The 27,988-nt window shown below is 39.5% G+C and overlaps 2 protein-coding genes across 2 annotated transcripts; one reads left to right on the top strand and one right to left on the bottom strand.

Moving 5' to 3' along the window:
- The first annotated feature begins 7,800 nt into the window (after positions 1 to 7,800).
- On the top strand, positions 7,801 to 10,569 carry LOC139135570 (carboxypeptidase N subunit 2-like). The gene has a single exon (XM_070703030.1). The coding sequence runs from the start codon at positions 7,873 to 7,875 to the stop codon at positions 9,937 to 9,939; it is 2,067 nt and encodes a 688-aa protein (XP_070559131.1). The 5' UTR covers positions 7,801 to 7,872; the 3' UTR covers positions 9,940 to 10,569.
- Positions 10,570 to 12,408: 1,839 nt separating this feature from the next.
- LOC139135569 (calcium-activated chloride channel regulator 1-like) lies at positions 12,409 to 27,708 on the bottom strand. The gene is made up of 11 exons (XM_070703029.1): positions 27,367 to 27,708; positions 22,795 to 23,089; positions 22,112 to 22,389; positions 20,904 to 21,149; positions 20,423 to 20,647; positions 18,995 to 19,294; positions 17,913 to 18,149; positions 16,588 to 16,864; positions 15,488 to 15,658; positions 14,600 to 14,833; positions 12,409 to 13,793 (listed from the first exon to the last, which is right to left on the bottom strand). Exons 1-11 carry the CDS (start codon positions 27,526 to 27,528, stop codon positions 13,210 to 13,212), a joined length of 3,009 nt encoding a protein of 1,002 aa, XP_070559130.1. The 5' UTR covers positions 27,529 to 27,708; the 3' UTR covers positions 12,409 to 13,209.
- Between the last annotated feature and the right edge of the window lie 280 nt (positions 27,709 to 27,988).

The raw sequence follows: 27,988 nt of genomic DNA, 5'->3' as shown, positions 1-27,988 counted from the left end.
GTGTACGATCACAAAATATATACTTGATTTTTATTCGAGAAAAGTCACGCCCAAGGCTCAAATTATCCTCAAAATAGTCACGCAGTATGGCCTCTAGCAATTATTTTGTCTTGCCAAAAAGTCAGTCTCTATTTTCATTATATGAATTTTCATTATATGAAGCGGAACTTGACATGAGTTCATTTTAGAACATGCCTTTTCAGTTACTTTCGGCAGTACTCTTAGGGTAGTATGCGCCTCGAAATTGAAAGACTTAAACTTTTGCTCAATCTTTCCTCAAGGCCTTTCTACCATTCTCTTTCAAATAAATCAAGAAAAAAAATGGGGGTCACCGTGCAAATTTGGTAATAGAGAAACAAATTACACAAGATTTAGCGACATTTGAAATTCAAAATGGCCGCCATCCCTGTGTTAACGCTACGGAGAAAAATAATATTTTCGATTCTCGAAAAACTAAGACGGTCAAAATTTTTCTTAACCGAGAGGTTTTAAATGAATCCCCACAAGTGGTAGATTAGAAAAGAACTTTATAAGTTTGAGAGTCTGCATAGCTGTTCCGAGACGCTTCGACTTCACTGAATTTCGGTGGGACATAAATCAAAGCATTCTCCTTACTGATGTAACTTTGAATAGTCTAAGTCACCATAGGTAGGCTCATATCTCTGAGAATGTTGTCAAAGCCATCAGAAACGTTCACATATCTTTTGGTTTATTGCGAATTTGTGAAAGCTATGTGTGGATTGACATGTGAAAATTGTGGTCTGAATTTTTCAACTCGTTCTGATCCTTCACCAACACATACAAAATTGTTTGCGATAACGAATAGTCGAGTCTTTTTAATCATAAAGTAGTTTTGTATAAGAAATGTGAGAATTATTGTAAATACAAGCTTACGAAAGTACATCCGAGTTTCCCTTTGTTCGAAATGTATCGTAAATGAGTGTAATGGTTAAATTGTTCATATCTCAAGAAAAGGTACTGGGCAAGACTTCGCTGTATTGTCCGCACCTCGTAGGTTTTGTGGCCTATATCTGACGCATAGTACTTGTAAAGTCTGCTAGTTACCTGCATTCCTGTGTGTTTGATTTTGTTGTCTTTGTCTTTTCGTTTGAAGATTGACCGAGATCAATAAGAGGGACAGGCAAAAACAGCCAGCCAGACAGACAGACAGACAGACAGACAGACAGACACAAACAGACAGACAGACAGAAAGACAGATAGACAGACGGACACGTAGGTACAAACATATGAACTTCCCACGTGAAAACGGAAGCTAACTGTGTTTTAGCGGTTTTGTTGTGCTCTATTGTGACGTACAAATAGAGTAAATACATCAAGTGTAGGAACGCTGAAGACAGTTCCTCATCGCCGTAGTTTGGAAAGCTTCATAAAGTCAGCACTTCAATGTACTGAAGAAGCGCACTTTCACGACGAAGACTTTTTAATTGCAGCAGGTAAGTCACTCGTCTGTGTCGATATCAGCATCTCTTGAGTGTCTTACGGTGGGAAGAATTTCGCAGTTAGAACAGTGCAGCATAGAACATCACAATACAGTACAGTACAGTACAGTACAGTACAGTACCGTACATTACAGTACAGTACAGTGCAGTACAGTGCAGTGCAGTGCAGTGCAGTACAGTAGAATGCAGTACAGTACAGTGCAGAGCAGAAAAGGACAACAAGTACGAACTGCAACCCAGCACAAGACAGTATAGTACAGTAGTATGGCAAAGCAAAGCACGATATGGACATGCATACATCTCTATACGTACGTTTGTCCGTCCTTCATCCATCCTATTCACACAGACAGACAGACAGGCAGACAGACAGGCAGACAGACAGGCTGGCAGGCAGGTAGGCAGGCATTCAGGAACGCAGACAGAAAGACAGACAGACAGACCGTGACAGACAGACACAGAGGAACAAACATAAGACATACTAACGGAAGCTAACGGTGTATTAGCGGTTCTGTTGTGCTCTACTGTGACTTACGAGAGTAAATACATCAAGTGTAAGAAAGTTGAAGACTGTTAGTTCGCCATCACCATTCGGAGATTCGGAGATTTTAATTTCAATTTCAATATCAGCCAAAATATATTCATTGCCAATAATTTTAAGCAAACGTTACAAACTCTGGCCTGGAAAAAGGGAAGAGAAATGTGTTTACAAATCGTGCAGTAGCTGCACTTCTTTGGCTTGAGGCGGTTAAAAACTTTTCTAATTTCAATGGTTTTTTTCGACAATAGAGACTTCCGTGTGTTGACATGAAATGTTAAAAGTAATTTCACATCGAAGTGTTCAAGCAGTTTGGCATCCTGCAAGATATACATTATATAGCCTTTACGCTCATTCTTCAACAAAGAATTATGTGTCTGAAAGGAACTGGAATGCTACCGAAATGTAATGTGATGGCTGTTATCGTTCAGTACTTCATTTCATTTCCGATTTACGACAAACCCAGAATGGTATAATAGCTAATTTACGATAAATTTTATTCAGTTAAATTTTCAAAAGACCTTTTAAAGCAGTACCTGGCGAACTGGTTATAACGTCCCATTTCACCTATACGTTTGAAAAATATTTTCGATTCAACAGAAGCGAACTAGCGTTGACCCGCTTAACACAATGAACATTTCTTCAATAGCTTATAGTTCATAGTCTCAGATAGGCTTTTATTTCGTTCTGTTTGTCTACGTATAATCCCAATGCTCATGAGAATTTCTTCCATTTGTGTGCATCGTGTGTTTACTAAAATGCAATAGACATTCCGTTAATTCAATTCTTACCAATCGTCGCCTGCCAGTGCTGCACGAATTCGCTATACGAATCAGGGGTCTCTTTCATGACTTTATTCATTGTGAAAGACATAGTCCCCCCGCTAGCTAGATCAACTGTTTGTGGGGACTTTTGTTCCCTGTTTTGATTGTCAGACTTCCCGTCTGTGATTAGTGAATCACCGACATTGTGCAGTTGATGGCAATTAGGGATCAAGCAAATCATTTAACATTACTCATTGCTTAGAAAATGAGATCATACATTGTTCGAAACAATGCAAAACCACCCAACTCTCAGTGTATCTATCTTTATTCTTCATTTCGAGAACGTGCTCAGAAAATTAAGAGAAAATAAGGAAGAAACAAAACTTATATGTGCTCAACAACAAAACCTGATCATTCTTTTCAAATAGAATACAAGTTAACAAAGAAGTCTAAGGACAATCTGAAAATTAAAGTCTTGCGCCAAAAGTTGCTGGGTCGAATTAAATCAGAGGAAAGCTGCTTCGCTCAGGGTTTTTTTACCTTCCTTCAAACCGAAGCATAAATTAAAATGGCTATTGGTTGTTTACTTTGAAATGTCATGATGCAACGAACGACTAAAGTTTCAGATATACTTAATTGGTCTCTAATGCCGATTAATATTCTAAAGGCAATATTGTATTAAGGTAGTATGCGCCTCGAAAGTGAAAGGCTTAAACTTTTGCTCATACTTTTCTCAAGGAATATTTCAACTTCTCTTTCAAAATCAAGAATAAAAATCAGGGGTCACTTTGCAAAATTCGGTACTAGAGCGACAAAGTACGTAAGATTTTCCGATATTTGAAATTCAAAATGGCCGCTGTCGCTGTGTTAACTCTATGGAGTAAAATAAAATTTTCTTTATTCGGAAAACTAAGACGATAAAAAGTTTTCTTACACCAAGAGCTTTAAAATGAACCCCCGCAAGTGGTAGATCAGAAAAAAATTGTAAAAATTACAGAGTCCGAATAGGTGTCCCCGAGCTGGCATCATAGATACATATCATGTAACAGTACAGCACAGAACAGTATGCCTTAAAGAGGCATATCTTAATTGAACAAGAACAGTTATAAAATTTCTAATGAATCAAAGAGTTGGCACTTGCACAGAAACTTCTCATTTATCGCCTTATATCATCGCAAAATGCTAATGACTTTGAAGCAGTTTTGTTTTTGACATGCTGGTGCTTGAAACTGCGTAGCAGTCTGACCTGTATGAGGCTGCAAGATGACATTTTGTGTATGTCATAACCCATTGATCATTTTGCAAAACAAAGTGACTCACTCACATACATACATCACTGCAAACTGTCCATATAACAGGATTGATTGAAATCAATTCCCTCAGACATGAAAAATTCATCACAGAATGTGGCCACCCAGCGGTTATATCGCATTATATAGCGACACAAATTTAAGCCTTACTTATACATATCGTAGTCCATTTTCCTCGTGTGAAATTTTTATGGAATCTATACACGCGTCCGAGATATGGTTTCGGACGTTAAAATTGTAATAAAATGATCGCAAAAGGCCATGTTTGATCTTATCGCGACTGACGTTGACGTGCTTTTGGAAATCATAGTACAATGTCCTTGCACCAAGTTTGAATGAAATCGGCTCAGAGATGTCCTAGCAATGGCTACAGTATGATCAAATGGCGACCGGGCAGCCATGGTGGATCCAATTGCAACACAAATTGATACGTGTTAGTATCTCACAGTATATTGTCCTGATACCATGTTTGAGTGAGACTTTTTCAGGCATGTCCGCGCATAGGTTCTTTGGTTGTAATAAAAACGTAAGAAATATGGTCACCTACATGTAGAGGCCATTTGTCAGTTCATATCGTGAAACGGATGTAGGTGCATTTGTAATTCACAGTATTGTGTCCCTGTATCGACTTTGAAATTTCAGAAATATCTGAGAAATTGGCTCTGGACATGACAAAAAAAACCATACAAACTGATCGCTTGATGGGGCATATTGGATTTCACGCCCAGTTGTGCCAGGTTGGAAAGAACTTAGTTCAGAGATGTCAGAGAAACTGCTTGGGGTGCGTAGTTGGCGCGTCGACGGACGGGAGGACCAAGCCCGACCCATGAAACTAAAAACAGGAAATGCTGGGTTGTTTTTTCCTCTTGTATGTGGTTTCACATCATTCTCCTTTCAATCACCTGTTACTGTCAGCAAATTCCTTTTCAGTTTTGACATCGGATACTTTTTTCTTTCGCTCTGTCTGGATGCCAATGTTAACTTTATCAAGCAGTCATGACACGGCATTAACCTTATGACATCGGAGAATAGAGAAAAAATACGAAAATATTGAAAACTATCAGAACCTTGTTCACATTGTATCATGATCACGAACTCAAAACAACATTTAGACTTGTAACCCTTACGGCCTTTTTTCAAATCATTTGAGATAATGATCAAACCATTGATTGTATAAAGTGAAGTATTCGACTTAAAAGAATGAAAAGCATATTGTTGCAACAATGCAGTGATCAATTCGAACCTTTGTACACAAAAAATGGAAGTTTCTTGCCAGGCTTCTTTTGTGAGTAGTAAGTTGATGAATATATCCCAATCGAGAGAGAGAGAGAGAGAGAGAGAGAGAGAGAGAGAGAGAGAGAGAGAGAGAGAGAGAGAGAGAGAGAGAGAGAGAGAGAGAGAGAGAGAGAGAGAGTGAGTGAGAGAGAGAGAGAGAGAGAGAGGGTGTGAAGGGAGAGACAGAGAGACAGAGATAGAGAGCCAAACAGACAGACAGACAGACAGACAGACAGACAGACAGACAGACAGACAGACAGACAGACAGACAGAGACAAACAGAGACAAGGAGGGAGCTACATGTGAATCACGAGAGCATTTTCACGAAATAATTCACCAAGATTTGCCTATGAGAGTCATTATACAGATAAGATGGGGCGAGAGAAGGAAGTCTTGTCGCATATTCGTGGCAATGTTGTCACCTTCTAGCAACAATATTGAATAACTTTGAAGGCACTGGGTTTATCGCTATAAATCAATATAACGGAAACATTAACATAGCTGTATATGTGTACATCCTGAAAGCTGGTACCGATCATTTAGCATTCAACATACTTGACTGAAGTGTTCCGTGTCAGATCCTCTTGTATACAGTCACTTCCCCAAAAAAGTCGGCACAGTCCGTAACAAAGACTATGCATGGTTGGACTAATTTGACCAATAGAAGTGAGCTATGAATACAGACAAACCATTCGAATTACACATACATATAACGTATTGCATGATGACATCTCTACAATAGACATTGTAGTTAGATCCTTAAAATACACTTATCCTTTCGGGGTTTTTTGCCAACTTCATTGTGACGTTTTTAAATCACTTATACCGTGCGTGTCCGTTCTACCCTATTCGTTTTAATTTTCACACTTTTCCCTCTTCACTGTGTATGTTTTACTTCTTCAACTCGACTCTTCTTATCAATATTTTCCGTCACTTGCCTCTCAGCTCCTTATTCTCACCTGATGATTACGTCAGCAGCGTCAATTGGAAATTGACTTCAATAGACAAACAGATTCGAGATTGCTCACCTCCGTAAGATTTGGGGCAATTTTAATATCAACATCAATATTTGCGGTGACTTTGAGGCGTGATTTGGCATAATGAGTCCGACAAATTAATTTGAACACAGAGTAAGATAGTCTATCTATCTTTCTCTATGATTTGAAGTCTAAATTTCTACGTAAATTAAACGGCGAGTCTCCGTTCTGTTTCATTTGGATACAATCAATGCAATCCATATAGGTAACGGCAACTAACTTACGAATTGATACACTCCCTGACAGCTTGATATGTTAAGGCTGAAATTAAATTATCAACACGATTGGAACTAATTTTGGATAATTGAATCTTTATATTTTCAAAAGTCTCGAAAGTGTTAGGTGCCCTATAGCTGAATGATGCAATATTACAAATTACTCATTAAAACAAGTGTATAACTTGAAAAGAAAAGTAGATAATGTTACATTTGCAGATTAAACCGACATTACTTCATCATCCAATTATCCCAAGTTAGTTCCAATCGTGCTTGTAAATGTCAGTAAATATTGGGCAATATGTTTCTCTAGTACCGAATTTTGCAGAAAGACCCCAGATTTTTATTCTTTATTTCCAAAACAGATGGCCCAAACTTTCCGTACGGCAAGCTTGAATGGAAGTTTAAGTCTTTCAGTTATGAAATGCGAACTGGAAATTGCACAATATTTAGTCTGTAATGGAGAGTCTTTTCTGTGTCTTTTGCAGATTTCAAGATGAACCAAATTCAAGGATTCAGTCTCGTTTTATTAGTTATTGCCTGTCGGTTATCTACACTTGGTCACGCAAATCCATGTGCAAGTACATGTAACTGCCAATTATCTTACACGTCCGTAAATTGCAATGATCGTTTCTTCCCGTCTATTCCGGAGTTCGATCACATCTACTTTCATACTCGAACGACGTCAATTACCTTTGTAAACAGCGGTCTCAACGTCATACAAGGCGGTGCATTTCACGGTCTTGTTCACGTGACAACTTTGAGCATCAGGATGAACGACATTAGCGATATTTCTGCCGATTCGTTTGAAGATCTTGACGCGCTAACAACCCTCCATCTTGATAACAACAACATCAAATTGCTACCAGAAAAGGTTTTTGAACCCCTGGCCAGTTTGTCGCACCTTCATATTCAAAACAACTACATTATAGTCCTTCCTGATATGCACAACCTTCAAAACTTGGTGACACTGAACGCCCAGAACAACAAGCTGACCATTGTGAGCGGATTTGTCGACTTCGAGAAACTTCACACTGTTAATATGGCTGCCAATAACATCGCTGAAATCTTTGGTCTCTACAATCTACCTGCACTACACACGCTGGACCTGTCAAACAATTCGATTTCTAGGCTATCGGATAAAACGCTTTCCAATTGCCCGTCTCTCCTCAACGCATACTTGTATTCGAACAACATAGATCAACTTCCTGCGGGAGCTTTCAACCAATCGACATCACTACAAAACCTCCATGTACAGAGTAACAGTTTAGTCGCTATGACGACCGCTATTTCCGGTATGCAGGAGTTACAGTATCTCTACCTGCAAAACAATTATCTGAACGACCTGCCGACGAAAATTTTCGGAGGTCTCTCGGGATTGCGAGAGCTCAGACTTGACAACAACCTCTTAGAGACCTTGCTCAATGAAACATTTCGCAGCTTGTCTGCTCTGAAGATTATGGACCTTTCAAACAATCGTTTGAAGACCTTGCCAGCTGACTTGTTGTCCGGTTTGACGCAAGTGGAAGAGCTTCACTTGCAAAACAATACGCTGACCTATCTGCCTCCTTCGATATTTTCAACTTTAGGTCATCTCAAGCAGTTGAACCTGAATGGCAATAGCTTGACGAATTTGCCCGAATCAATTTTCAATGGTCTGCGACAACTAGAAGGGTTATTTTTGCATGGGAACGCCATCGACTATCTCTCTGCAACAGCATTTAACGGCCTTTCTGCCCTAAAATCACTAACTTTGGATCACAACGTTTTGGAACAGCCCCCAAATTTGAACGGTCTTACTCAACTGCAGACTGTCACCTTATCCCACAACAACATTCGAGACATTCCAGCAAGTTTCTTCTCGGCAAACTGTGACGTCAAATTGCTAGATCTGTGTTACAATAACCTAACTCTAATTCCGTCGTTTTCCTCGGTGTCATCTGGATTTTTTCAGTCACGTGAATTTAATTTGAAAATCTGTGGAAACCCTGTTCGTGCCATCGGCGCCAGTGCGTTTCAGGGCCTGTCGCGGAGTCCGACCAAGGATATTCGTCTTGATCTTTCTGGAATGGGTCTGGAGGAAATAGATGAGGATGCTTTCGATAAATTAACGTACATTGATGAAATTTGGATACTGCTCCAGCACAACAACCTGGTTTACCTCCGAGAACACACTTTTTCAGTGTTTACTTTCCGTAAGCTCCACTTGTCTTTGGCAAATAATCCTCTCTCCTGCGATTGCCATCTGCGAGACTTCACAAAAGCTCTTCAAACTAGTACCATGATATTTGTGGAAGACTCGAAATGCCTATACCCCGACAAGTACCACGGACTAACTTTCATGAGTATTGCGCCAGATGCGATGACTTGCTACCCACCAAGCTTCTACGAGATTGTAAAGTGGGTGTCCGCCAATGACTCCGATGCAATAACGCTTAACTGCAACGTTACGGGCGCCCCAGAACCTGAGGTGTACTGGATCACGCCGAACGAGTACATAATCAATGGTTCATCTGAATCAACCTTTGGTAACTTTACCGCCACAAACGACCTCCTCATCAATTCGGGAAGAGTGGATGATCAAGGAGCGTACGTATGCGTGGCTTGGACTGAAAGGGGGACAACATCGGCGGTAAGACACCTCAGGATTAAAGAGAGACCGGTCGAACCGACTACAAATGCTACTGTAACTTCCCTGGATCAAGATGCACTTCCTCCGATGGAGCACCGGTCGGTCGGCGGCATTGCGGCCGGATGTTTTCTATCCGGTGTAGTAGTGGGTGTTGGTTTTAGTGTATTGGCTTTCTTCGCTGTTCGTCGACGCAATTCGAAGACCCAATCTACGAAGATGAATCAACCGAGAATGCTGTCATTGAGGACTCTCTCAGAGAAGTTCAAGGGCAACAGCGATGACGTTGCCGATGGACGACACGCAAATCGTGAAGCCTATGCAAGCGACAGATACAACAAGGTGCCTCCTGGAAGTTGTAAGCCACAAGTCAGTGTTCAAATTGAATCTCCCCGGGAGAAGAAAGAAAGTCAAAATGAAGGTGGGAGTTCCAGCAAGAATGTGCACGGTGAAGCGCCAAAACGACGCTGTGATATCCCTCTGCCGAGAACACCAATGATCTATCGCCAGACGAAAGAAGACAGTGTAAAGCTTCGCCGAGACCCTTTCCGTACACAAGACGAAGACGTCTACGAAAGCTATGATGACAAAGTAGCAGAGCCAGATTCAGACGATTTCTACGGCAACGACGAAGTAGACGACAAGTACGATTATTCTGGGTTATCCCCGGAAACGATGACAAGTGGCGAAGTTTATGAGCCGTTGTCAACATGACTCAGATCAGCAATACGTCATAGTGGTTACCATGGAAGAACTCGTAGTTTAGAAATAATGTCGTAAAATGACGATTTACAAATGATTCAAATGTATGTGAAACTTAAACTTTAATAGGATGCTCGAAATATATGTATTCAGGATTGAAGTTCCGTTTACGCGAGAGAACTTTAAGATTTAACAAGGCTTCTTCGAAACAAACGGCTGGTCTAAATTAAATGAAAAAACAATCTCGATATGTTCAATTGACGACGCATTGAACGAATAACAAATATTACTGTTCATATTATTGTCTTTATTTAAAAGGATATGCACAAATAAATTTAGTAAGCGGAAGATATGCGAACATTTTGCCAGTTTTGCAATTTGGCACTGACGATATTTAACTCCTTCATTTTGTTACCATTCAACTCACCGCACAAATATACGTAACGGAGCATAATTTTTTGAACACTCCAATATTCACTTATTTCTATGTTACATAAGTACCCATCACAGCGTCTCTAGCATGATAACAGTTTGACCGACACTTCATGTCTGCTCCGGAGGAAGACGGAATAGAACATGACACGTTCGATATTTTTCAAACAGTGTGTTAAGATTGAATAAGGCTTCTTCAAAACTAACAGTTTGAACAGTTCATTTAGTCAGTCCTTCGTTATTCTAGTTATCTGTTCTCTATTGTAATCATAAATAAAGTTTGACATAAAAAGCTGTATTATTTCTAGCAGAGAAAAATACGCAAGAGAGGATAGAAAATTATCATTTATTATTATTAACGCTGACAGTTTCGTTTTTTTCATTCATATCACACCCTTTCACAGAAAGCCTAGAAACTATAACTTTCGATATTTTTGTGGGTTTCTTATACAAGGATTTTTGGTAAACACGTGAACTACATTCTCTCGGTCTAAAACTGCATCAGACGTTGAAATACCAAGTATTTGACATGGGAGCACGGCCTTCCAAAATTTGAAATGTATAGACTCTGTTCACCACCGAATTCAGGTCCTGATATTAATTCCACTTAGAAATACTAGGACGAGCAAATTAGAGCAATCTGAAAGACCGCAAATCAACATCATGAACATATGACCTAGTGTAAAGCGCCAGTGAACATTGCTGATGGATACTAGGCGCTATATAAATAATTTATCCTATCCTATCCTATCCTGTCCTATGACAGGGTTTAACCTCGGTACATTCAGCTGGTTTTCAATATCCATCAGTTAAAGTACAATATTTATGAAGACGGCATCCGCGTGAAGCGCACCATAGTATAAATACAAATTAACGATAAGTTCTCTTCAGTGTGTCTCCATTTATTTTATATTCCGTTCTAATTCTGTATGGGGGTCAATTAGGAGTTCATTATGATACAGAGTACATGTATATCGACATAAAGGTCAATTAGCAGTTATTTAGGACACTGAATACGTGTATATTGACATAAAGGTCAATTTGGAGTTATTTAGTATTTAGGATACACCGACAAACAGCGGATGGTCACGTCTTCAAAGCGAAACACTAACAGACGTCTATTCTATCATCATTAGTTTTTGCAAATGATTTTACAAGCTGGTATTGAAACGCAATTTCTTCTGTTGTAGTCTTATCCTCATCATCGTCAGAGTATTGTTCATCCTCAATACATTAAGCTTTCATGATTAAAACCTGGTCGACTCATTTCGAATCGTGTTGAGTTAATACAGTTTAGAAGTCTTTTTCTTGTGAAAATCGAAATCATGACATGTCTTTTTCTCATGTTTGTTAACACAGGATCGGGTATATATATATATATATATATATATATATATATATATATATATATATATATATATATATATATATATATATATATATATATATATATATATGATCGTCGACTGGCAGAGAATTTTAAATTACTCATAATTAGCTCAGTCGAATCAAACCAAAACTGTCCAACAAGCTTTCTCGGTTGATCTCCATAACTGACGGGCACTTGAACACAAATTTATTTTATCTGTTCCACTTCCGTCCCACTTAAAGCTAAAATGGTATGACCCAACACAGGTATCGGTTGTATTGATCGATTATGCTCGATTAAAGATCGATCTATCAGAAGATAGCGAGTGATGGCTGTTCCATGGTTTCGTACAAACGTGCCGTCGGGCGCCATCATGCGACCATGCAGATGAAAGTTCAGTCACAGGGAAGATCAAAATCAAGTGCCCAGTCATGAGGGCGCCATCATGTGATCACTGTGTGAAAAACGACTCGGAAGTAAGAATTCGGTGCAAAGTTACTGAAAGCAACGAGATAAAAGTTTCAAAATGGACAATTTGAAATAGCAGCCATTCAATTTCTGTAGTTCTTATTTGCGGAGAAGATTTCATGAGAAGATCTCAACGTTAAAACCTTACAGGTATATACATACAGTTCTCGAATCTTATTAAAAACACAAATATAAAAGCCATCACAATAGTCTTATGGTAAATGACGAACAACTATCTGTTTTATTATACACAGATCAAAAACGACATACCTCAGCTCTGAGCCACCTTTGGTGTACTCTATTAATGGTTTTGTCAGGTGAACAACATTATTTACAAGAATATCGGTGGAGTTAGAGGACAGAAAGATAGCTGTTTTACAAACATGTATGTGGATTTTTTGAAGCAGTATGACATTGACTCCGACTAATAAACACGCAAAAAGAGATTTAGTTATTGTAAATTTTCAGCCTCACAAGTGGTCTTTAGGCTAGATTATTGATCCTGTTTTTTGCAAAATTTCACCTGGTCTCTAAACGTTTTTCTTATATAAGATCGATGCGAATACCAAATATGTCTTGATATGATCTTCTGAAATTCAGTGTTAATGTTATTTGAAAGTGTGGTAAAGAAGATGATTCATTGCACGGATTGCAGACACAATATAGGTACTGTCAGAACTATTTATCCGAGAGAACAAATGAGTGTTCCGCAGTTCATAGATAACAAAAACAAGTATTGTCGGCTTTTTCACAGAAATTGCTAATTGCGTTGCAGAGGTTTCGGTTCGAGAAATCCAACCAAACACGATAGATCCTTAAAGTTTTGTACAAAGTATTAAGTTAGACATAAAAAAATGTTTGTGTGCATATTTTTAATCATTGCATCTTGAATAAATAGAAAACCTAGTGTCAGTTTCTCGGCGATGACATTGGTGGTGATATAGGACAATATTGTAAAGTTCTAGCCTAGTATCATTTCCACCGTAGTGCGGCACCTCGAAAAGTGACTTTTTTCACATATGAATAGTGTCTACATGTGTCTCTGCAAGTTCAACATCAGGCATCGATGATGAAGGTGTTGATTTCAATGGTTGCACCTTAGTTGTTTTTTGTGCTTTGTGAAGGTACACACAAAGGCCAACGAATGCACAGAGAAGAGTCGCGGCTAATACAGATGCTGTTATTATCAGAGCAAGTTCCCAACTTTCTAAGCCAGATTGAACGGGGCCGGGGATATCGGCCGTGGTAGAGATGTCAATCGCCGTCGTTGCACTGACAGTCTCCGTACTGCCGCTCGGCTGCTGGGTTGAGGACATGGTTGTCTGTGCAATAGGAGCCGCGGCCACAATCGAAGCCTGGGCAACATTCGACGACTGGCCCGCATTTCCGACGTCATCGATTGCCCGGATGGCGAAATAGTAGGTAAAGCCTGCACCACTCGAGGGCATCCTAACTGTTAACATTTCGACTACTCCGCTTTCCGCAGGGTCCATCAACGTGCCCGCCGTAAGATTACTTTCTTCTGTCTGTTCACAGTTCGTGAAATTATAAAGTACTTCATTGAAGTCAGTAGAATATCGCAGGTCATAGCTTGAAGCTGAAAAGATATTCAAAAATATCTCTGTCAGACTGCACTCGTAATAGACGCATTGATATAACAAAGTTCAAACGAAAATGTGAATGTTTATATGAAGCTATGGTAATTTGTAACGACAAAAACAGCCCCCGCCCCCTGAATTTTCCACACCCCTCTTTGCAATTTGGTCAGGCTACGGCTCTTAATGCACGTTTTCCTGTCAAAGCATATAGGTTAGTTTTCTATCTCTCTGTTTCTAATTTACATCTTTTGAGCTATGTCGGCGATGATATGCACATCATGCACTGGACCCATCAGCGTAGAACACATTGAGTAGGTAATATTGCAACCATCATTATAACAGCGCCCTCGTCAACGCCAGAACAGCTTGTAAGTGAAATAGCTTTCTATGAACACTAAAGTTGAGTGCAATATTGGTGAGTCAGTTCATCAAATAAATTTTGTGTTTTTTTTACAGGGCTTGTATACAATATCCATAATTCATATAAAGTTTTGCATTAGCAGCCATAATTTTGAATGCGCCCAAACTTGAAGACACTACAACATTCAAATTTCAAACATTTCTTGCACGAGCGGACACACATTTCTCAGCTGAGTCCAGTGAGTGCATTGATATTACATGACATAACTTTTGAAACTAAACTAAGATAGTCATGAAATAATGTGAAAAGAGGTGGAAAGTTTAAAGTTACGTTGCGACATTTGGTATGGAAAGGTGCACTGAAATTTCATATGAGGTCACCATTTTAGGAGCTACATCAGGAAATCTGTCGCTCTCCGCTAGGAAATACCCCTGTGCTACGTACCTGTACCCTGGTCAAAGTCATCTCCCGTGGCGGTCCACGTCAGGGTCACAGTTTCATTCAGTATGGACGTCTCTGTCACTCGGAGGTCGACGATTCGCGAGGGAGAGAACGGGTCGGCGTTTGTATTGTTCCAGTCGGTGTAATTGACATCGGCGGACAGCTGTATGACACCACCTGACGATACTCTGTCGAAATCGCCTACAGGTGTCGCTGCTGTCTTCTCAGGTATAAGACCTAGGAGACGCAAAGATGTTTTAGATGTTGATTAAAGTTATGGAATTCTCAAATGAAACGAACTTTGCATGATATGGAGAGTCCCCAGACTGCATACGGCTTCTCTCCCACAATACACATTCAATATCAAAGGCAAAATCATTGAAAATCTTTCGGGATCGAAGTCCCGGAAAAAAATCATCAAGTTAAACTGTGGAAGTTTGCAAGTTCGCATTTCAGACTTAGAATAAGAACGCGATTGACACATTGAGAGTGTCACCGACGTCATTTCTGCAGGAAATACGGCATTATGAACAACGCACAGACATAAAAATGCCGGTTATACTCATGTCTCTCCGATGCTAAAGTAAATTATATTATACCTGCATGTACGTGACATAAATTACGATCATGAACAAGATTTCATGTATCGCGTGTTGATAGTTTGGGACACTTACTTACAAAGCAGAATTTGTAAAATTCACTTCTTTACTAAATTAAGCAAATCGTTGATCTGCGCCAGAATGGCTCGCAATGTAAAGTGGCTTGACAGTTTCCTCCGACCGTGACAGAATTCACGCAGTTTCACTGATCATAAAAAGTAGCGTTTCCCAACACGTGTCAATCAACTTAAATCACCCCACAACAACATCTATTAAAAGAAACGTGGCTTACTGATGTTCCTCGGCATTGCTCCAAAACGCCTCGTTACTTGAAACTGGGCATTGTTCGCCGCATTATTCGCTGTTACTTGCACGCTGTACCTACAGGCGCTTCCACACGTGGTCTCCACGAAGTCCACAAAATACCCGGAATAAATCCCATCGTCCTTTATAATGTCAGCTCCTGTCGACAGGGATGTGGAAACACTCTCTGTAAAATCAGGTTGCTCTCACGCCGAAGAAAGTCTCTAAAAGTCATTGTTTTAAATGATGTATTTATCGCTGTTACAACTTGATGGCGACTGTTGTGCTGACAGGTCGTTTCTTGTTTTTGCTGCACTTATATAGACCTTTCATTTGGCATATTTATCGGTGTACACATCCCAAACTCATTCCAGTATATGTCAGAATTATGCCATCATGATTTAAATTCTGGATACCAATTGCAGTTGGGTTTTTTCTATTATGTTGTGCCTTTAAGTCTAAATATCTTTTGCAAAATACTGGTGCATATGTTATACACTGAAAAACTACAGTCATCGACGATTTTGATCGAGCTGAATTTAATGAGCGATAAAGGATAAATAGTTTCAGATAATCTGACCAATATCACTTGAGACCTCTTTACTCTCAACTCTTTCCCGCGTGCAAAGATACTCTTGCGAAAAGGAGGAAATTCTATCACATTTAGTAATCTTTTCCAGCTCGTACACACAAGGTATAACAAAGTAAAATGTAAAATAAAGTTGCCCACTTTATTCTTAGTTGCCATTGAATGTGAGGTATTATGAACATTTTTGTCTAACTATTCCATCCTTGAGACAGCGAGCTATTTTCTTTATATTTGAAAAAAGTTACATGAACAGGATTTACATTCGATTGAGTAAGATTTGATTTGATTTGATTTGATTTGAGTCTGATTTGACTTGATTTGGTTTGGTTTGGTTTGGTTTGATTGTTTTGATTCGATTTGATTTGGTACAATACAGTAGACTACACAAAATAGGATATCACATAAAATACTTTCGATGTGAATCTATGGCTGGCGACGACTGGTGAAAACATATGCCTGCAGACCTCTGCAGTTTACACAAATGTGTCTAAAATGCCTACCTGTCCCCGAATCAAGAAGCTGTAACTGTACGGTGCCATGCGGACTTGGCCTTTCTACGGTTGCTACGACATTTGCCTGCAGCACGGGGCTGTGTCCCTGACTGACTTCGGCGTAGATGACCAACATCGGCGGAGACACATCGACGAAGTCCGTACTCAGCGAGGGGCTCAGCCTGATGGGTGGTGTCGATGTGTTCACTGCCTTGGAGTCGACGTTTATTTCGACTACCTGGTCGTAGAAGTCAGGGTTGTATATTTCGTACTCCCACCGGCCGACCTGCGATGGAAAGTGGACAAAATTTAAGTGATGAGAATCTCTCGTGATGCAACAGCAGGTGTAATTCCATTTTCTGTGACCCAAGCGAAACTACAGTTCCCCACATATGTCGCTGTACCGTCTCATTAAATTTAGCCGTCGTCCTGGCAATTGTCAATGCATTCAAAATTTCAGAAAGTACATCAATAAGTCGACGTTGTATGTACATGTACACATCTGAAAAGGCAACAGCTTATGGTTCATGAACAATTTAATGTCTCTTACATGCCATTTTCAAAATGACTTCGTTATATTCTGAAAAAGGTTTTGTGATCCAGATTAGTATATGACTAGTCTAGCATGATAGGATTTCATTGTCAACTTTACAGTGAAACGTTGTGTTCTGGCCTCACACAAAATAAAAAAGGTAAGAGATTTTAATTACGAAGCTCATATTTGGAACTATATTCGAATTCTTTGTACCATAAACACTACTGCCAATAATCATCCTGAAGTTAGCTCTATTTCTTATCACAAGAAAACACGCTAAAAGAAGTGATATGATATAAGAGGATATAATCTCTGTCATCTACCGGCGATGTATGTTAATGATTTGAAAGCCGCTCTTTGCATATAGTTAATGATGAGGTAAATGAACTTCAAACTTGGACGTAGAGGGCCTAGGGTAGTAGTATGAAACCCTAATCGTGACACATTTATTCATAAAAAGCAATCAAAACAAAACACTTTTGTCATTGTTTGAACTTATGGTTTGTTTTCAGAACTTACTACGGCTTCCCTTGACCGTTAAAAAATCCTAAGGCCCCGAGAGATTTTCTGGTGTTCGATATAGATGGATGGAGTTATGCACAAATTACTTCGTCCTTTGAAATTTTTTGTAAAATGACTTTAAAATCGAAAGACATGAGCTTACAAGGGTGATTGTCAAGATTAATAGGTAATCAAATAGCGCAGGTAATATAGAGAAATGTTTAATGGTCTCACAATGTATATACACAATCTCACGCTGCAATTAATAGAGAAAATCGTATTTAAGGGATGGAATTACCTCAGCAATACCGTCTACGCTTATCACTATGGAATGGCTATCGTCATCTTTTTCGTACTGGGGATCGCCCGAGGTTATCGTCGTTCCGTTTGGCCTGGTCAAAGTCACCTCAACGGCCAGATTACTTCCGAAGTCCCAGAAGAAAAAGAAGTAGGTCTCCCTTCCAATCGTTGAATCGATGAATATGCTTCCCGATTCTCTTCCTAGACGTGGCACCTTAACCTTGTAACTGGTCAACTATAGAATGGAACCGAAATTTTGGTTCAGGACATGTATGCTTGCTAACTTCAAGTCCCGTTATGTTAGTGGCCCATCATTATCAAATCGATGCACCATATCCATATCTGAAGGCTGTTTCTGAAAGTGTTTTATTTTTTTTTGTTGCATAATGGCTCGGTAATCATTAACTTCTCCATGGTGTTGCATAGGAAATGTAGAAGGGTTGGTTAACCTTACTTATTTCGTCTCTTTCTATTTAGTTTACATTTTGGCCTACTTGACATGCTTGCTTAAAATTCGTACTTTACATTTTTCACACCATGATTGGTCAAACCATGTTGCAGGCAAAAACAGGGGTCAAAAGTCTACATTTTATGAAAATTTCCTTGGGCAAAAGTCTACACGAAGCGAAATAGGGGAACCATGCTACTCATGTCTACACCCTTCCAATAGAACCGCAACCCCCCCCCCTCCCTCCCCCGGATGAGGGGCATTGTAAATTTACTCAAGGCAATGGTCGACTGTCATGTGCATGGGCGGTTTGTTCCTACGCGTATTGATAGATCGCTTGATCGTTTCTTGATCATGGTCACTAAATACATCTACCATTTCACACAGTATTTTGTCATCTGATGTCATTTCAGCCATTTTTGCAAGACATCCTCACAATATCATGCTGCAGCATACAAATCATAAGGGGACAACAATGTCGGTGAACTGGAGAGAGTGTGAGTCTTTCGATGAGAGAGAAAATGAATTTACATATTAGACGGGCAAATATAACAGATCAGTTGGCCCTCACTGAACTAGGTTCATAGGTGAGCTGCAAACAAATATGCCGATGCGTAATTGGACCAAATTACCTGTACAGGTGTCTCGGCACCGGAACTTGTCCTTTCGGTGACTGATGATGTAAAGCAGTCATGAAGGGCGGTAGAATTTTCGCCTTCCGAATACCAGCAAGATCTGCCGTTAGTAGCGTTGGAAAGGTTCACCAGTTTGGGGTCGGCGGCGTCGCTCAGGGCGAGAGTATCTACGATGACATTTTTCGCCAAGATTTCCGGTAGGACTTCTTCTATTAAAGGGCGTACGTTTTCATCGCCGTCTGTTATTAGAAACAGAACTCCACCATCCGCTTCTTTAAAGACGCTGTTTTCAAGGACCTGCGAATGTTAAGGTGACATTTAAGCTCTGTGTTAAACACAGGGAACTACGACGACGTATGTCGTTCCCATCGTGTTGCAGATATACTTGTTCTTTGTAATTTTGTAAGTTCAAAATTATTGTCACTGCTATTACATTCATAACACTTGAGTCTTTTGCTTTGATGACCTCACCATCGACGGAGGTAAGTAGTATTGGGATTGTTAGTAAGGGGAGAGACCTCTTGAGATTTGTGCCCCAACTGTGGGGCATACAAGTATTGAGTTCAACTGACTCGAAGCCGTCTCCACGCACACTCATATTTCCTCACAAAGTTCGCCCACAAAGGGAGTAACCTAACCTCATGGGACAATTTTGCGATCGATCAATCATGACGTTATACATTTTATTTCATTCTGAAAAGCTGAAAATCTTAACTAGACGATGCGATATTATTCTCAGGGACGATAACGTTTTAACACTTACACACGCATAACTATGCCTTTCCTTCATCTCTTGTATTGAAACAGTGGTTCATATTTCTGCTACCTCCAATCTTAAAATTTATGTCTATTTGCAAACTTCTTTTGTCATATTTTGAGAAGACATTTTTCGATCATCCACATGAGTTTACAGAATGTGTTGTGCATGATGCATTAAACCAATGCACCAGTCAGTTGCTAGTCCCTTACATATCAAAACTTGTAATATGGCCTGAATCAAAGTATTTGTATTTTCAATCTCTCAACTTCTGACTCATTTTGAGTTAGAAGTCCAACAATTTAAAAATGAGCTAATTATGTTCCGTGTATCGGATAATTTGTTTCATAGAAAACGTTTTGATCAAAAATAATAAAAATTTTACATTATGCAGTTTGTCATCATTTGAACATCTTTGGACGAGGTCATCCTTTGACATAAACATAGCAACCCTTTTTAGTGATTACACTCCGTAACTATACATGCAGGCCTACGCCAAATATTAGTTAAATTTGTTGAATAAATCGTTTTCATAGGTAGGACTGACCTAAACACAGACAGACGGGGTACGATATTGGGCCCATCTGAAGGCGAGTATTAAAAATGCAATTATACATGGCTAAAGACATCTTTTTGTCGAATTTTCATCTCGCAAAACAGTGACTTACCTCCACTCCAGTTTGTAGGCCGCATCCAATACATGTGCCACCAAAAGGATACCTTGGCAGCTTGGCGATCAAATCTTCCCTGGCCTGTTCATCAACTATTTTCGTGAGATTTGCCAGCGTGGTGGCCGTTGTCTCGAATTCTACGATGCCAACCCAACTACCAAGTGGTAATGTGTATCCGATATACTTGCTAGCCGCCTGGTATTGTAGTTCAGCCCTATCGTTCTGGCAATAAACAGTTACAAAATGCCCCAGTGTTAGGATGTTTTTTGTTAAAATATAAATCATCGTCTCAAGTCCCATCTCTCAGATATAAACGTTAGATATAGATGTATACAAGGTCAGATATACGCAACATAAACAAGTAGTTAAACATGCTTTGCTCTGTGCTGTCTTTTCCAAAGCAATTAGACTAGAACATAAACTGTTATTAAAACTTTCAACGATCAGAACACAGGAAGGAAAAACAATAATCACTTACAAGGTCCATACTTCCAGAGAGATCCATAATCAAAACTGTTCTGAACTCTGTTTCCTTGACGACGTTAAAGATTGGAATGGTGTTCATCCCCTCACGCGCAGGATTAGCATCGTAGAAATCCGCCGATTGACTCATAACATCCCAGGCACTCCTGTACTCACACTGTTTGTTTTGCTCGTTCAATGCCAGTGGATTGTGTTTCGATTTAGGATTTCCTTTGGGGTCGCTGTGACAAAATTCAACCACCTGCGACACAATAGTGAAACAGAAGTGTGTTAGTGTGTTTCATTCATGAGGATCGACATACATACATACATAGTACATACATACATACATACATACATACATACATACATACATACATACATACATACATACATACATACATACATACATACATACATACATACATACATACATACATACATACATACATACATACATACATACATACATACATACATACATACATACATACATACATACATACATACATACATACATGAAATATATGTATAGGATAAAGCCCGAGTATGAGGGCTCTTCTGGTATATAAAGACCGACCCAACGATAAAATGTCGAGGCCGCAGGCCGAGGCATTTTATCGTAGGGTTGGACTTTATATACCAGAAGAGCCCGAGTATGAGGGTTTTATCCGACTTAAAAACTATCGCCCCTAACTGATATATTTTCGTTTTCAATGTGTTTACGTCAACCGTCCTCTTTGTCAATGTAACATGTTTAGGATATGAATTAAAACTTTTATTTGTGAAATAGCCTTCCAATGTAATGGAACATCCTATAAATGCCCTATGGCACATTATATAAATGCCCTAGGGTACAGCAGATTTTGTGTTGCAGCTGGTTTCCGCTGTGTTACCAATATTTGAATATTAAAACGTACCAGATGTCTACAGATATGACATGTTCACTTTTGATTGGACAGTACTTTACTACGGCGCTGTCATTCGTTTCTGGAATTTGGTGACCAAGGCTTTACGAGTAAATAAAACACCCTGAATTGAGCACTCTGATTGGTCAATCAACAGTAGATAGTTTTTAAATATATATATATATATATATATATATATATATATATATATATATATATATATATATATATATATTATATATCAAGTACATACAAAGTAATGATATTTCCTCTCATTCGTTCTGTGGAGTCCCCAATCCTACAAACATTTACTTACTGAATCGATAAAATTTGCGTAAAGGTATGATCCAGTTCCAGTATTTTCAAGGTCTGGAAAGAACACACATCCCGGAGCCGGTAATACCCCGGACTCGGGATCTTTGTTGCACTCTTTGTAGTAGTTGTAGATATCTAACGACTGGCCAGTTATCGCTTCGGAACACCGGCTTGGTTCAACACGCCCGCTAGGATCCAGATAAAACTGCTCTTCTATACCAGTGTACTCGTCGAAGACACCCCATTGTAGGTGACTCCATTCGTGAACGATAACTTTTGCTGGAAGGGGAGATACAGATTTCAAATGCTGTCACACAACAGGAAACATTCATGACCCTGCATGAACTTTCATACATCCTGGAATTTTAGTCAACTTTTTGCTGGAGAAAAATTTAAACGCATTTCGAAAGGATCGAAGAATAATCATATCTCGGGAGAAAGATCCTGATCTTTATTATTATTAGGGTCAAAAGGATGATTTAGTATTGTGTTTGCCTGATGAATACATTTATGTGCTGTTGCACATCTATGTTGTGTTCATTTTAAAAAACCAAAATAAGCTTACAGTCGCTCAGTCTTTCGATTTGTGCATGCCTACACTTGAACTTTTCGAGTTTTTTGAAATGGCTTATCATCTTCACCATACATTACGAAAAGATAGACACGGCGAGTCAAATTACATACCTGACTCTCCCCAGTTGCTGTTGGAGTACTCCCTATCGCCGACCCACTTGGGTGTCAGGTGGATGTATTCCCCCTTTTCTCCGCAGGGTTTTGTCTGTTTGGTGTATGGGTTATCCTCGTAATCGGGACTTGGGTGGTCAATGATCACATTCGCAGTATCGTACATTTCGGTAGTCGCCACGCCGTAGGTGGCGTTATCACTCCAGGTCTTGGGAACCAGAATCGTGATGTCTCCAAATGCCGCCCTCTGCCTGGTAGCTTCGTACAATCGGGCTGACGCATCGGTAAATATATCCTACGGTTAAAATAATATTTAGTTACAGATTATAGAAGTAATATAATGTTCAATATTTACGGTGGTATATTTCCATATTTATGTTTTATACAGTGAAAATAAAAAATCAGTACTCTGTCACGAAATTTTGCACAAGAACAGGGAATTAAAGGTGCTGCTGTCAGCCTCGAAAAGCCCACAAAGTTCATCAACGACGCTAAATTGAAAATGTACATGCGAAGCCCCGAGTAATAAAAGAAACGAAGGAAAATACAGAAAAACTGTCTCACAAATTGTTTTTTTGTTATCACCAGTACATTACAACTCACGTTGCTAGGGGAGTGTTTCAGACATCGGCGTGAACAATGGGAATATCTTTATTACGGATGACAAGTGCTGCCATCGAGAGGACTCACGAGAATATGTTTCAGATAAACAGAAAGAGATTCTATAAAGTAAAATTGCATTCTCCTTGAGTTAACGATCCAAAAATGAGTGTAATTCATAAGGTAATCTAGTTCGGAACCTAAGACTTTTACAATATTTTTCTCGTACAGCACTTGTGTGGGTTCATTTTGAAGTTCGTGACGAAAATAAACTTCGTCACCGTCTTATTTCTGTGAAAATTGAAAATGTGATTTTACGCATAGACTTATCACAGCGTGGCGGCCATTTTGAATTTCAAATATCCATGAATATTTGGCACTTTGTTTCTCTAGTAGCAAACTTTCACCTTCTTATTTCCTTGTTTTCGAAAGAGAATTGTTTGGATATCGAGGAGCGTAACCTTAACACCGTCAAGCCACCTTTCAATCTACTCTCGTTGGAAGCCGTATGTTCAGATGTTTTTGAAAATAAAAAGCTTCAAATTTCCTTGATATGATAATCATAAATTTAACACATTCTTTTGGAGTCTGCTTGACACTTCATCAATAAGGCGATGGTTTTGACAAAACCACGTGTTTTTTTTTCACCCGGGCCCTACGTAAATTTGAACAGTCAAAATATCTGAATTATGTTGACGTCCATTCAATCTTAATGCCACGACGCATGCGTAATTTATCAATGACATTGGAACTCTGCTCGACAAGGACATCCTTTATTACATAATAAGGTTTAGTTTATCAAATCTGTATGGGCATTTGCAGATTTCAGACAAACTCCAGGTAAACATCGACGCAAGTTTTATGATAGCGGTTCGATGAACTCCGACGTTAGCGGATTAAAGATTTGGGAAAAACTTTCCACCAAAATAACCTTTATATTATGACAAGAGGGCACGTCTCGAATCCCAAGCACGAGCTACGGAAACACAGCAGAAATTGGAAGAAAACTGTCATCATCCCACAGAAAATGGGAGATATATTGAAAACTATTCTAACATGCGTAGGTGCTTCTTTGCCTGGAACTCATCCAATTGCCTTTCTCTTTCACAACTGAGGTGTTAAACTAACAAGCGCGTTCTCTTGGCAGGTAACTAGGGCGATATACTGGCTTACTGACTGCAACTGACTTAGCTTATAGTTGAATATCGAGTGCGGCACAGTGACAAATTCAGGAAAATCCTCAAGCGTTTAATTGTTTTTGTCTTTCTGCACTTTGACGGAAAGATAGGCTTATATCACATCATATCATATAACATTATATTTATGAAACTTAGCGACGGAACGCGAGGCAGAAAATCACGCAAACAGGTATTAACAATCTCCAGACGAGCATTGGCACCCGGACATCCGGGATCTATATCTCTGCTGTGCGTTGTCTTTCGCAATAATTGACACATGTGTATCACAAAACGGTCAACCGGGCTGTCTTTGTTTGTATTTGGCCGAAGCAATTCTGTTTTTTTTGGTTTTGTTTTGTTTTGTTTTTGCTTCCCCGCACGAAGGTTTTTGGGTATAGTGTACTTGAATAGGACTTCACCGCGAAGTTTTCTGCTCAAAAGTCTTTGTTAACAAAATTTGTAAATTGTGCTTAATCGTGGAAGTAAAAAAGAAGTTTCTTGTTTCATTCTGGAATACGCACTCATTTATATACGCATTTATATGGCATCAATAAAATATGTAAAACAATTTCGTGTGTAAAATTTTCAGTGTGTGTCTTTGAACAGCTTACCTTTCAAAATTTTGAATAGACGCTGAACAAAGAATTAAATTACTCTGGCAGCCGAGAAATTTTACTAATAGGCACAGTAACATGGAAATATTACATTTTAATACCCACATGCCCAAAATGTGTCGCAATTTGCTAGAACAAGTCATGATGACCGGGCTATGGATTAGGATGGTGCCCACTGACTTCAGAAAGTCATTTTTCAACGTCTATTTCCGTAGAGAAATGATTGTTCGTTAAAAGGTGCCAGGTCACGTGACCATGCGCAGAGTATCTTCTGTGTGTGGTTCGAGCGTGATCAGCAACGATCCTCTGACAAAAAGAGGATAATAATGTTTATTCAAAAGCGCAAAAACTTGAGGAACTCATTGACAATAAAGATTCAGGAGCGAATAAGGGCGTAATTTGGTGTTCTACGGACATTTACCTCTTTTGTGGAGAAACGAGGGGTCGAAATGGTTGGTAAAACTTTAAAGCACTAACACGGAACAACATGAGCATGAGGAGTGTCAAGATAGCTATTACGTGGTCTTTGTTCGGTATATAGTTATCTTTGAATCACACCTAAGACTTTGGGAAATAACAGTGCATTCCTGGTAACGCACTGCCCCTCAGTGGTGATCAGCTTCGATGTGTAACTGTTCACTCTGAAGGTATTTTGAATGGCATTAATATTTGGAGGGAAAGTGATTCGCAGCTAATCTGCCGAGAGATTGAGGCAGACAAACAGACCGACAGACAGACTGACTGACTTACCGTCTGTGAGCGCGCGCGCTCAAAACGACCTACTGTACATGTAATATATACTTACAGATATGTTTAAATCGTACTGTAACAATGAATCGGTCCGTTTGATAATCAGAGAAATAGAAAATCCAGAACGAGGACCATCTAAACCATAAACCAGTTTGCATCGTATTGCAATCATCTATTTTTCAATGCATAATGTTTAACTTCTTTATGAAGTGTTTACAGTAGGCAAATGTCTCTCTATACGAATATGTAATAGGACATATGTTTGACCAATCTATCAAGTCACGCAATTTGATTAAAATCCGATGTGGAGATGGTTCGGTTTTTTACACTATCGCATTACGGTCTTTTTAGGTGCCGTCCTCCCCTCACCGCACAAAAAAGACCGTAATACGATTATAGCCTAACAGAATGACCCATCTCCGACATCGGATTTTAATCAGATTGTCAAGTCACGCGTTGCATATGATCTTCTCGTTTACATTTGATATCGCATAAACGCGATGTACGTTTGTCATTACTTTGCAATTCAAGAACTGCGATCTTCTAGAATTCGTCTATACCGTGTTTGAATTGATGTTGCGATTTTACACGTTGCACCGAGAGCAGCAGGTTGAAACATTTTATGTTTTTTAGGGAGATGGCATCGTCCGGTGGCATTTTTATGACGATCGATGGTTCTTGTTGAAAATATACTCAGTCTATGTTTTCAGGTCAAGTGATTTTAGCTAATAACCTTGGACGAGCATGTCTGTCATCAACTTTGGAAAGGTCTGGGAAGACGATAACACTCAAAAGCTGTAAAATGTTAAAGGGCCGACCGGCTGATTTCAAGAATGATGTGATCAGGGAGGTTCGTACAGGTTATTATAATATTCTGAAGTATTTTGAACGAGACTTAAATTTGAAGGACTACAAGCTACTCGAAATTAGAAAATTTCCCCCTCCCGTCAAAAACATTTCCCCTCGTCCCACCCCTCATGGCCGTAGTTAACCAACTGACGTCTTAGTTCCAACAGCTGGAGGCGTTACCACATCTCTGCGGAAATAAAACTTTGACTGCTCTGACTTCCGAGAGTGTGTCTGCCGCGCGGGAAGCTCGCCAAGCGATCTGCCGCACTCCTCGATTGAGCACTGCAAACAGCCGAATATCTTCCCTGTTATCTTCCTAGGAGTGTTGTGGAACACCCAACCTTTTAACCCAATCCTGAAAACGCTAGGCTTAATTGGTAGCTTGGTGGGTCAATATAATTTCCATTGGGTGACAGTTCTGATACCAGGTTCTTTTCCATGTTGTCCTCCAATCAAATTGAAGAAAACGAAAAGCGTCTCGACCGCCCTGATACGACGAACCATAAATTTTGCGAATATCTTTTCACGCGAAAAGCCTTATTGGGTGATCCTGAATACAACTATACAATTCGGAACCTTACCTTGATCACGCTGATCAACCTTACATCCTCTTCAACGTTTTCATTAATAGCTATCAAAACATTGGTGTAAGTGTTGTCGACTAAGCTCACTGCATTCCGCGATGTCGATGTCGGAGCTATAAAACAAAACACAAAAAGAAATGTCTGAAGTTTTCCAACCATTTCGTCCGCGTCTCCTCAAATGATATTTCTTGTACCCTCTAGAACGTCGACGCGTTGGTCAATGAGGCTCAAATAACCCTTCGGCCTTTATAATTGCTTAACGATAGGTAGTTTCCCGATAGAGATTAAGAAAATCACAGTTCCGGGTAGCGTTACCAAGACATCACGTAGCTCAAATGATTCTGTGTGTTTGTTCACCCTTGAGGGTATAACGTCAACAAAGTTATAATGATATTGCCTCCGCCAATCACGTCACTTAACCTTATCTAATTGATATCTTTAATCTATTGCACTTTGAAAAACAGCAATACGGTTACCTTAGCACTGGAACAGGATGGAAACAGGTAGATAAATTGTCAGCTAGAAACGCGCGCCTCGTATGCGCCTCGAAAGTGAAAGACTTAAACTTTGCTCAAACTTCCAACCATTCTCTTACCAAATCAAGAATAAAAATTAGGGG

This window comes from Ptychodera flava, chromosome 6 (assembly GCF_041260155.1).
Source record: "Ptychodera flava strain L36383 chromosome 6, AS_Pfla_20210202, whole genome shotgun sequence".
Classification (NCBI taxonomy): domain Eukaryota; kingdom Metazoa; phylum Hemichordata; class Enteropneusta; family Ptychoderidae; genus Ptychodera; species Ptychodera flava.
This window is presented reverse-complemented; position numbering and strand designations above follow the sequence as displayed.